Source organism: Netta rufina (genome assembly GCF_964035555.1).
Source record: "Netta rufina genome assembly, chromosome: 2".
NCBI lineage: Eukaryota > Metazoa > Chordata > Aves > Anseriformes > Anatidae > Netta > Netta rufina.
Genome location: NC_140124.1, coordinates 123057938 through 123070127, shown reverse-complemented (window position 1 = coordinate 123070127; position 12190 = coordinate 123057938). Strand labels below are relative to the sequence as shown.

Sequence of the window (12190 nt, the reverse complement as noted above, 5' to 3'; positions counted from 1 at the left end):
GAAGGAGAAATCAGAAATGTAGTGGCTAGAAGTACACACCATCCATTTTACTTGATGTGCATATCCACTAGCCCGAAACAGAGGGGTTTGTAATGATATCCCACCATTCAGGGACCCCAGGCTGAAGACATATCTGCTTCTTAATTACCTGGAAGCTCCTAGTCATAGAGAAGCAGCTACAACACCTGATGCTTTCCTTTGCCCTCCCAGCACCAGGAGTTAAGAATAAAGCCAGTATTTTCTTCCAGGCTAAAACCTTCCTCATTTGTTAAAATAGTAGTATATGGCAACATGTGTGGCTGTGCCATCAGTGGCCTCTTTGTTTACATCTGCAAGATGACAAAGCAGAAGAGGGATGAAAGAAGCCATCCAGTAAGTACATTCCTTAAGTGTATACCTTGCAGTATCAGTAAACCATAGTGAGAATGAAATGGTTGAGGAATCTGGAGATTTTGTCCTGTGGAGACCGACCATTTCCTCCATTTATTAACTGGCATGATTTGTGGTTTTGTTCTGTGCTTTGATTCCATCACTCGGTCTTTCATCTTGTCCATATCAAAACTCACTCCAGTGCTCTCAGACACTGCAGCTCTGAATTAGAAGAACCAGACAAAAAGTCCTGCCAAATTCCCAAGAGTAGACTGTGTTTTGGAATTAGCATTGTCTTCTCCTCATAAAAATAACGTGATGTCAAATAAAACTCCATTAACCACTGGCTTAGAGAAATGTTGTTTGATCCTGAGATGCTGATGAAAACTACCTTCATGTTCCCAGCTAATTTAATACTACTATTTACTATGATGTACTGCTTGAATTGCAGTAGCACTTAGGATTCCTAGTCACAGACTAGGGTGCCGCTGTGCTAGACACCAGGCAGGCATGGAACAAAAAAGAAAGTCCCTTCCCTTAAGAATTTGCAGTCTTTGGCATGGGCATGGTCATTATAAAGATAACAATCTTTTTTTCCAAGAAACGCCTCATCTTGTTCATTATCCTTCGCAATTAGTCTCATGGGGCTCCTCTTCCAGCAACACACACCTGTTGGTAAGTGCAGCCTAGTCGGAGCTAAGAGAGACTTTGATTCTTCCATTTTTTAATGAACAACAAATGGTGCATTAGAGATGTTTGCTCCTTCAAATATGCAGACATCTGAATTTCTAATTGTTTAGCATTAGTCATAACTTAAGTAGGACAGAGCGGATTCTATATATAGTCTGTTGCCCAGCCATTCAAGACAGATAGCGTTTGTATTTCTTCCCATACCTCCTCACTTGAAGGAAGTGAGAAGGCAGTTGCTGCATCTCTAGCCTCAAGTATTCCAAAAACTGTGCTGCTCCCATCTCTTCCTCCCCCAAATATTGAGATTGTGCTCAGAATCGTGAGATTTTTAAAGAAGATGACGTTTTGAGCTCTTCCTGTGCTTATCTGGGGTTTCTCAGCCTTGATGGTGTAGTTGGGTTGTGTTTTTAAGCTAGAAGGCTAAAATTTCCTTTTTTTTTTTTTTTTTTTTTTTTTTTTTTTTTTTTAGCAACAGTTGAGGGGTTGTAACAGGATTTGAGGAGCAGGAGTTGCTCTTAGTATCACAAACCTTCTCCAAATCACACTGATTATTTTCCCTCTGTACTCAGTTTCATTTCTCTGTCTCCTTCTCATGTAGTGTATGCTTTTAAATATAGAAGTATCATGTGTGCTTACATTATGAAGAAAACTCCAGTTCACAACAAATAAACACGGTGGAAGTGAGTGAGGGTTTCACTTTCTGCAAATCCAAACTCTAACTTTTCTCCTGTTCTCTTCTCCTCTGGTGGGACAGCAGCAGGTTGGCCACTGAAAAATCAGAGACGCAGCAGTTTGCTCAAATTCCTGCTGCTTGGGTGCTGGAAAATGTGACACTGGCACAGCTGTGCTCAAATGTTTCTTTATTTTCAAAGTGACCCCTGGATCCATCACCCCAGCAGCATGGTTTGTTTCCCCATGCTTGTATGGCTTCAGGGCTGAATGAACTGCGTGTTGCTGGTGACACTCATGGCTAATGGAGACCTGGTGCTGCATGGGACGGCAACAAGGCAAGGTCCCTGGTGTAGCTGATGGATGAAGCTGTCAGTGGCTCAGTGCCCTTTTCTGTTAGACCATCTGAGCTGGACAGTCTCTCCTCTTCTCCTGGCCTTCAGTATGTGATTCCTCATAGACTCCCTGGAGAGAAACCACTGGTAACATGGTCTGACCTGTGTAGGCTCCCCTCCGTGCCCCTCACCCAGTGTCAAGTAAAAAGACAGGTCTGTGCTCAAACCTCGCTGTGGCAGGGATGTGTCTGAGGAGAGGCAATGTAAGAATCCACGCCTGCCCTCCAGGTTGACACCAGCCCTGGCTCCTGCCCTCCTCTGCCCTGGCCTCTGCCCCCCCTGCACACCCCAGTCCATACGCTGCTCCCGGAGGGTCTGGGGGTGTCCTCGCCCGCCTCCCTGCCCACCAGGCTGAACCCAGAGTCAGTGGGTTGCTGGAGGCGTGCATGAGGTTCCCCTCAGCCTTGCCCCGGGCCCGGCAGCTGTGTTTGCCAAACACGGGCAGACAAGCCGGGTGAGTGCACAGCAAAGTTTCTCTTACGGCGAAATGCACCCAGACACTGAGGCAACCGGGAATACAAATTGCTCGGCGCTTTCACAGGGTGATCGTTTGATGGATTTCCTTGTTGCTACCAATAATTGTGAGATTAGTTCCTGCAGAATTATCATTAACAGCGTAGAGAGCTCGCATGCATAGCTGCCCAGCCTTCTCCATCCGTTATTTGAGTGCAAGAATAGCAACTGACAAGTCTTGTGAGGTAAATATAAAGGTCAGCTGTTGCCTCCCTAGATGAAGGCTGTCAGGAGGAGAAAGGCACAGCTCTTAGCATGCACACTCCTCCCAGCCTGCTTCTACAAGTCCCTTCGCCAACTGCAACGAGAGAGCGTGGCTAAGAGCCATAATCACTTTTTGGTGGCGCCCAAGGGGGTACATGCACAGCTCCTGCCTGTACCACTTGTATAAATTCTCCTGGGGGCACAAGGAATTAAGCACATTTTAGGAATAAATTCTTCTCTGAGGGCAGTGAGGCACTGGCACAGCTTGCCCAGAGAAGCTGTGGATGCCCCATCCCTGGAGGTGTTCAAGGTCAGGTTGGATGGGGCTTTGGGCAACCTGGTCTGGTGGGAGGTGTCCCTGTCCATGGCAGGGGGTTAGAACTAGGGGATATTTAAGGGCCCTTCCAACTCAAGGTGCTCTATGATCCTATGAATCTATGTTGGTGAGCTATACCACGTAAAATCACAGAATCATAGAATGGGTCAGGTTGGAAAATCCCCATGACATGAGCACATAACCCCCTTCCTGGAGTGAAATCATTTAAAAACTGTCTGAAAGAGAAATTAAAACTGAATGAGAAAGTTTTGAAGACTTTTGGGTTCAGAAGAAATGACAAATAGCTGAAGTCCTTAATAGTGTATTTTTTCTTATCCTGACCTAGAACATAGTTTTAAAAATTATTATTTTGTTGATTTATTTTTATTGAATTTCATAATTCACTTTAATTGTGGTTCTCTATGATTGGTCTAACAAATTCAGTCTGATGAGGAATAATAGGCATAATTGGCGTAACAGGAATAGTATTTTGTTCTTAAGATGACTTATTACCTTCAAGATACCTTGATTTTTTCTTCCTTTTCTCTAGATTGCCCTGGAATCCATAATATTTATGACCAGAGGATTTAGATTTCTTAGTGTCAGGAGTAGCAAAGGGTCAAATGAAAATGTAATGTATACAGGAGTCACTGTGTGACTGCTGGCACTGCAGAGTGGGCAAGATGTGCTGAAATAGTCACAGAATAAAAGATCATATGTTGGAGACCTGATCAGAGGCACCAAGTAATGATGGTGATCACACGAAGTGGTTAAGTGAGAGGATATGGAAATATTTGCTGAATGCAGCAAGACCAGAACACCTTACTGTCTTCTGACAAAAGCTAGAATTATAATGAAATATTACACTATTGTAGAAAGCTGATCTACATCTGGTGTGTGTTCTTCCATGTTTGTAGATGGGCATCTTCAAAAATACCTGGGGTAAGAGCCATACCCTCCGTTTAACATCATCACTTCTATATTGTTATTTTTAGAATCGCGTGAGCTCTCTGCTATGGTCAATCAATGAGGATGGGATTCTTCTCTCCTAACATTAGCTATTTAAAAATTCAGTGACTAGACTAAGGTAGCTCTCTGCACTCCCTTTATAGACAAGGGAACGAGGTGAGCTTCTCCAGAAGCCTCAAGATATTATTTTGCGATGGGTTGTATCATGCACTGGGCATGCTCTTGCTTTCCATTAGCTACAGCAGAGTGGCTATAAATTGCCTTTCAGCAGGTGCCTGAGTTTGAGATTGCTAATGCTAAAGTGCAGATGCCACCCAACCCATGTTAGTATAGAGGAGATGGACCTTGCTAACACTTTGTGTTTCGAGACATTGTTATTGTGCAAAAATTATGTTTGCACCTGATGTTTGCAGAATGAGTCAAATATGAGCACTTTTCTTATGAAGAGCCTGCCAATATCAAACTGTGTCACTAAATGTAAACTCTACTCCAGATTTACCTGATATCTGCCTTGTTTCTCTTCATCACCACAGTGAGAATCGCCCTCCAGTGAGAACTCAGGATTTCTTCTGTTGTAATCTTCTTCAGGAGTAACAGCAGAGATTTTGCCTTGAAACTGGTTCCTAGTTGGAGAAATGAGTTCTGTGTTCACAGGAAGTCAGTTCTGCATTTGAAGTACTGAGGGAAGCACTTTTAGTTCAGGTATCTGTCTTGTTCTATATTCCTTGTTATTAAGACATACAAGTATCTCATAGTCTCCCTGCACTGAAATTGTTGTGAGCCCTCTAACACGTCATTCAGGGTCTATGGGGAAACCATGGGCTAATGTGCCCATGTTGGATTAGAAGTAAGTGTGCATGAGAAATACAGAGCCTGCTCAGGGCCAGGGGTTGGGAGAAAGGTAGGAAGAACCTGGCAGGTTACACAGCCCTTGTGAAAATTACAGGAGCTATCCTAGCCCACTCCTTTGCTGTATTTGCTATCACTGTAATTCTTCAAGGGATGAAACTGTCTGCCTAAAGGGACCTAAATAATATTGAAAACGATGAAAAACATAAAATAATCTGAGCCAATTCTAACTGGCATCAATCTTTTGGAGAGACACAGCTCTGTAACTTATTCAGATTTCACCCACAATACTAAGAAAAATGTGTTTGGATCAGAATGTTTCCTTCTTTGTGTTTATGATCTCATTATTTTAAGAGGTTTTCTGGTCTTTAAGGGTGTACTAAACCTATAAAGGGAGTCACTGCAATAAAACCCACCCCGGAGCACATCTGGAGGGTTTGAGTTTAATAAGTGCCTCTTACATTCAACTGATTGAACTTAGTTCCTGCTTCTTTGAACCCCTAGTTGTTCTCACGGAAAGCTGTGCTGACACGCTTTAAAAGCATACAAATAGCGTCTGCTGTGACTATCTCCACGATATATTCTGCTCTGTTTTTGTTGAAATATGCTTTTCAGCTCATGAATGCCTGAGCTAACGGAGATAATGCAGAGACAAATCTCTGGTATTACTACTTGTTTTTCCATTTGTGTGTTTATGGTGCACACGATCGGATTCTTTGGCACTTCAGCAACGACGTCTGAGGCTGGAGGTAGGTATAACAAAAATTAAAGTGTATAGCGTCCCTAAGGAGATGCTCAGAACTGGGCTGTGGCCAACCTCATATATTAAGTGGTTTGAACTTCGTTATTTTGTTAAGGAAATGGATTTCGGATTCATCACTGATGTAGTGTCGATAACACACGACCACCTTCCGCGGTCTGTTCAATCTCCTCGCCGTGGTGGGGCACGCACATGTGCATGGCCCCAGGCATTTGCAGTCTGTGCAGGGTGAAACCGGTAGGGTTTTCAGTGCAATTTTCCGATGTAAAGGGAAGGACATGACGAATGTTGCAAGCGAGGCGGTGGCGGAGCGGGACCGAGCTGCAGTGGCATAGCTGGTGGGATGCAAAGGCTGAAGAAGGCACGTTGGGCGTGGAACGGGCGCTGGGCAGAAGTTCTTGCCACAAGCAGTGCCACCTCCTGAAGAGAGGACCTGACGGTGAGCAACCTGGCTGGAGATACTGGTGGAATGGAGACCGAATGGTGACGGGGGAGCACTGCAAAGGGACCTCAAGGCGTGCAGTCACCCACGGAGGGGGGCAAGCAGGGAGACCGGTGACCAGGAGGGCGATGAGGTGGGGAAGATCGGTGCGAGGGAAAACCCAAGGGTTTTCTCGCTCTCCACCTCGGCAAGAGGGGACGATGGAGGGGAAGAAGGGCCAGAAGCCAGGCGGGGAGGAGGCCGGGGGGGGCACCTGCCCTGCCCGCCCCCCGGCAGCATCACGGCGGGCGCAGGGGAGTGCTTGGCACCGCCGGCTTCCTCGGCAGCCCCGCGGAGCCCCCGGCCGGGATGAAAAGGACCGGGGAGCGGGTGGTGGTCGTAAGGGGGAGGGGGTCGTCGGAGGCTGCCCGGGGTGGCAGTCCCGGTGCGGGTGGGATCGGGTCGGGTTCCTCCCCGCAGCCGGCCGGCGAGTGGAAAGTTTTCCCGGAGTGACCTCGCATAGTAGGCGCCCGCTAGGAAATCTCATTCAAGTATTTTTGTCAATGGGGTTGGGGAGGGGGGGGGGGAAGAGAAAAGAGGGAGGGGGGCACCCCGCTCCCCGTCCCCCGGCCCGGCTGACGTCACCGCAGAGGCGATAAATATCTGTTGATATAATTGGCCGTGAGATTTGGGGTTGCGATAGCGAAACTCGGCCCATCGGCGCTCCGACGGGCCCCCATGATTTATTCAGCAGTGGATCGGGGCACGCAATCGGGCTGTCAGGAGAGCGTCAGCTTATTAGGCAAGTTCTGCGTGATTCCAGGAGAGGGTCTAAGCTATAAAAATCCCGCGCCCCGGCTCTGATTAGGACCAAATCTGATCCCAAGTTCGCCACGAGCCGGCTTCCGAGGGAGAGAGAGCGAGAGGAGAGGGACGCCGGGCACCGCCGAGCCCCGCCGCCTCCTGCCCTGCCGCCGCCGCCCCGGGTAGGTGCGGAGCGGTGCGGAGCGGTGCGGAGCCGCCTGCGCTGCGCTGAGCTGCGCGGGGGCTGGGGCTGGGGCTGGGGCTGGGGCGGGCGCAGCCCCGGCCGCGCATCCCCGGGGCAAGCGGAGGGGATGCGCGGGGAAACCGGGCGCAATTTTGAGCCCCCCGCGCATCCTCCGCGCCCCGACGGCAGCGGCCGGGACGGGCCGGGGCTGAGTGCGGGAGGGCTGCGGGGCTCAGAGGGGCTCGGGGAGGGCTCGGGGGGGATCAGAGGGGCTTGGAGGGGATCAGAGGGGTCGGGGGGGCGCGCAGGGGCGCGCATCAGCACCGGGACAGCGGCCGCGCTGCGCGCCCCCCGCCGGCCGCGTAACCCCTCGCCCCGATCCCGTCCCCGCTGCAGGTCCCCGACCATGAAGCTCCAGGTGCTGGTGTGCACGGGACTGCTGCTGCTGCTGGTCGCCCTCCTGCCCTGCCAGGAGTGCAGGGCGCTCAGCAAGAGCCCCGGAGCCGCCCACGGGGCTCTGCACCAGCCGGATTTCTTCCCGCAGCAGCAGCAGCAGCAGCAGCAAACTCTGCCCGTCCTGCTCCGCATGGGAGAAGAGTATTTCCTGCGACTGGGCAACCTCAACAAGAGACCCGCCGGCTCTTTCTCCGCCTCTTCCAGCAGCAGCAGCAGCAGCCACCCACAGCCCCAAGCCTCCGCCACCAACTTTTTCCGGGCGGCGGTGCAACAGCTGCAGCAGCTGCCCGAGCGCTCGCTGGGGAGCCCCGAGGAAGGCGAAGGCGAGGGGGAGGCCGTGGAGAGGGAGAAGCGGTCCGAGGAGCCCCCCATTTCTCTGGATCTGACTTTCCACCTCCTCCGAGAGGTCTTGGAGATGGCCCGAGCCGAGCAGTTGGCGCAGCAAGCCCACAGCAACAGGAAACTGATGGAGATCATCGGGAAGTGAAGCGGCCCCTCCCCGCCTTGCCAAAGAGATTCCGCGGTTAGCACAAGAATAATTCCACACTCCGATGTACCATAGTGCTGCTCTGATGTCATCTCTTTATTTTTATATAGCTTTAAACCTAGAAGGGTGTACTCCGAACAGCCTCTGTCCCTTGACTAGCATGCACGGCCGCCTACCAAGTGCAGAAACACGAGTGTCGTCCGTAACCTCCCCTACCTTTATTTATTTCTCCATTTCCCAGTCTTTCTAGTGGCATCGCTGCGTAGGGATGTGTGAGCATTGGAAGAAATGTCGCCGAGAAGCCAGATAACTTTCCTGGCGGGGGCAGGGAGGTGGGAGGGGGAATCTCTGTAAGCTACTTTAAATCCACTTTTTTTCCTGTAAACATTTTCACAATAAAACATCTTTTCAGCGCTCGGTCAATTTTGTTGTGTAAGAGAATGTTTAATATTTATATTTTTAATAAAAGCTGCAAATAACGATGGCTGGCTAGACTTTCTTGCCTAGGCACCCCGGGGCGAGCCCCAAAGCCGCCCCCGCCGCGCGGGGTGCGAGGGGAGCAGAGCGGAGCGTGGTCCCGCACGGGCTCTGCTTTAGCCCTAATTACGATTAATTGCAATTAGCACCCCCCAGCCGCTGCAAACGGCCCCCGGCCCTCACGGGGCATTTTGGGGGGAAACGGCCACAAAGCAGGGCTGCGGTCCCAAAGAGGCAGGGACCCCCGGGGCCGTGCAGCCCCATCCCCGACGGCTCCCTCCGTGCGGGGCGCTGCATGCCCAGGGCTGTGCTCGGCTCCTTCAGCCCCTGTCCGGAGCCCGACGCCAGGTCCCTGAGGCACTCGGCCCCCCTGGCAGCCACCCGGTGTCCCTTAAGGGCTGCCGAGAGCTGGGGCCCCGTCCGAGGTGACAAAAGGCGCGGTGTCACCTTCAGCAGGTCTCCCGTGCGCGAAGCTGCTTTGCACGGCTCCTCTCCTGCCCTGCAGGCCGGCGTTCGCCCTTCCCACGGTGTGCCGTGGGGCCTTCAGGTGAAAACCTGATGGCACGGCTCTGTGCCACCTCACCGCACCTGACGTGCTCCCTAACATCAGCCCCACATGCTCAGAGCTGTCCCGCATGGGTGCCTGGCACGCACATCCTCCTCGTCCCTCCCCGCCCGAAATCTGTGCAGGTGAGCATCACCCGCTGTGGCTCAGCAGGAAAAGTGAGTGCAGGGGGAGAAGGAAGGAGCAGCGGCTTCCCTCAGCCCTCCTGCGCTCAGCCTCTGCGGCACGGGATGTGCTGATGGATCCTGAGGACCACAGGTGGTGCCCAAATGTAACCCAAATGTGACTTTGGGGTGCTGAGGGTGTGGCAGTGGCACCAAGGTCACCCCGCAGGCTGGACACGGGAGGGTACTGAGGGGAAATGCTGTGCAGGCACAGGATGCTCCTGGTGAATATCACAGCAGCGTTTTAGCTAACATCAGTGAAGCACTTACACCTACACGGGGACGTGCCAAAAAGTGAGTGAATAACAAAACAGTAGCAGTGCTCATCCTGCAGCTGTAGCGATGCTGCTTTTCCCTTGGAAACCAGAAACTGGAAAACACTCTGATACACTGAAGTACAGCAATTTGTCCCCATGCTCCCACCCCTGTCGCGACTCTGTCGTCTCAAGGGCCGGGCACAACGTGGAGGTCAACTGAGTTCCCGGGAATGAAACCTGCTCGGATGTCCCTTTCCAGGCCAGCTTCTTTGTCGATTCCAGCCAGGCTGCCTGCGCTTGCCGTCCCTCGGAGGAGCACACCAGAAGCCAGCCGGAGTGAGTCATCATTCATTCAGAGAGTTCAACCAGGAGAAGGAGAAGACATGACGAGCCGGCTCGCCACCCCTCTCATTGCTCACGGGAGTTTCCTCCGCTTGTCCTTGAGGGGACGGTTCAGAGCTGGTCTGTAAAGGAAGGAGAGGTTGGCAAAGGGAAGATGAAAAGATGGGCTGCATTAAAATACATCTGATTTCACAACACGCAGAAAAAACGGAGTGAGGTGGGAAAGGGGGGAAAGGCAGGGAGCATGGAAATTTGGGGAGGCCAGCCAGACTTTGAACACCAGAGAAGGCAGAGGGACTTTTGCCACAGACAGTGGTAGAAGAAGGATTGCACTGTGTGAGCATCGCACTCGTGCAAAGGGCTGAGCCCTGGTTTGGACCTCTGGAATATTATCGCAATGAAGGTGATAACTGCCTGCTTAGAAGGGATCCCGAGCCAGCTTGGCTTGTGTAGCTGGGTCTCCAGATTGATGTGGACCTGAGCCAAAAGTTATTGTCAGTGCACTGCCACTCAAAGTGATCCTTGTTCTGCTGTCATGAAATCTGCCTTGGATGTGCTTTATTTTATTTTGTTTCTTTAAAGTCTTTTAATAATAATTTCACTTCAGTTTCACTCAGACCAAGAACAGAAAATAAATAAGAGAGAAATATAAGCTGCTGATTCTACTCCCCAGTGTAGAATAAAGAAAATCCGGGGGAAAAATCTGCCTTTTATTTGCACAGGTATCCTACACTTGCAGTAAAAAAAAAAAGAAATCTGTACTGGATGTGCTGTCTAGCTAAAATATAACAATAACTAATAATTGTTGTTATATTTTAAAACTAGATGGACATCTAATAGGGCAATATAACATACTGAAATATTTTTACTAGTTCCAATGTTTTCAGATTCCTTTGGCAGAGAACGAACACCAGCTTGGTGAGGGTAACCTGATTTGGTAGCTAAGGGATGCCTTCTGTCTTCATCGTTGTAACCACAATTTAACAAGAAATATAGAGGATTTTTCCTCTATATTCCTGTATATGTACATACATTATTGTACATTCTTAAAACTCAATTATTTGTATGAGCTTCGGGCCAATGCTGCCAGCCTTCTCTATGCAGGATTTCACCTTACGCCGGGAAGTTCAGCATGATCTCAGGAGAACCATTTGGTGTCAGGATATTACTCAGGAGAGGCAAAATGCCAGAGTAGTGCTCTCTGAATTTTAACTCATTGCAGACTTTTATACTACTCCCCTAAAACAGAAAGTTACCAAAGCGGTGATGCTAACATACATATCCAGGAAAGAACAAGGAAGCAGGGATGCTTATGAGGAATGGAAGCACAGGATGATGGTTTTTCTTAGCATTTTTGTAAGTACTCACTGTTAAAATGTACCATAGGAATTAGTGCGAAGTGGTGGCATGTTACGTATAGATATATAGTATATCTATACGTATCTATAGTATATATAAATATATACTGGGCTTCATTCCAGTTACTACCTGTTTGGGCATTGTGACACCAACAGACGAGACACAATGGGGGTATGAAAAAGTACCTCCCTATTTCTTTACTCGTATCTGATTAGATTTCATAGCTCCTTCTTTAGACCTAGATCCTCAGGTGCTCTAAACTGGAATAGCTTTATTTGTTCCAGCGAAATAATATCTGAGAATCTACTTTAACGTTGGAAACATGCACTTATCTTTGATTTAGACTCATACTTGCCAAGCAAGGCACCTCTGCTACTCACTGCAAAATAGAAAGGATTTTTATGGACAGGTATCCTTCAAAAGAGCATTACTTTCCATGCTAACTTTTTAATGCACCCTAATGAGCACACAAGTGGGATGAAAGATCTGGGAGGAACAGCTGCCTACTCGAACACAAAAATCCCTTTTCAGCAGCGCTGGTGAGGAGGGTTGTTTCCCAGGCTTATGAGAAAGTATTGCAAAGAATCGGGCCCATGGGGCCAGATCCTCAGCTGGAAAAGCACGTAGCTGATTGAGCCCCGATTATAGAGATGTGACTCTCAGACCTGGAAAGTGCTGAATGCAAACCTTTCAGCTGAAATGTTCCAACACAGATTACAAAAGTCAGGTATCAGCAGTAAATACATGGCTAGACTTTCAGAGTCATAAGGGGTTGTGTGCTCTCCAGATCTCAGTAAATGTGGGAGCGTAGGTGGGTTATTAGTCCTCCGTGGTGTTGAAAATTTTGCCCTTTATTTTTGGAAGGACACCTGGAGTAGCTAAAAGTAGTTTTGAAATTGGTTGTGCAATTTTGTACACCAAGCCCTCAGCAGTGTGTGTG

General features: G+C 49.5%; 2 protein-coding genes across 2 annotated transcripts in view; one reads left to right on the top strand and one right to left on the bottom strand.

Moving 5' to 3' along the window:
* The first annotated feature begins 7031 nt into the window (after positions 1-7031).
* CRH (corticotropin releasing hormone) lies at positions 7032-8101 on the top strand. Its single transcript, XM_084282276.1, has 2 exons — positions 7032-7141; positions 7540-8101. The coding sequence occupies exon 2, from the start codon at positions 7550-7552 to the stop codon at positions 8084-8086; it is 537 nt and encodes a 178-aa protein (XP_084138402.1). The 5' UTR covers positions 7032-7141; positions 7540-7549; the 3' UTR covers positions 8087-8101.
* Positions 8102-8180: 79 nt separating this feature from the next.
* Positions 8181-12190, bottom strand: part of TRIM55 (tripartite motif containing 55) — a 40980-nt gene continuing 36970 nt past the window's right edge. The window contains exon 10 of the mRNA XM_084282274.1: positions 8181-10013. Within this exon, the coding sequence (XP_084138400.1) occupies positions 9894-10013 (120 nt within the window). The 3' untranslated portion in view covers positions 8181-9893. The remainder of the gene's footprint in view (positions 10014-12190) is intronic.

What these genes read in the sequence shown, in the direction of transcription:
- CRH (XM_084282276.1), top strand. Translation starts at nt 7,550, where the DNA reads ATGAAGCTCCAGGTGCTGGTGTGCACGGGACTGCTGCTGCTGCTGGTC.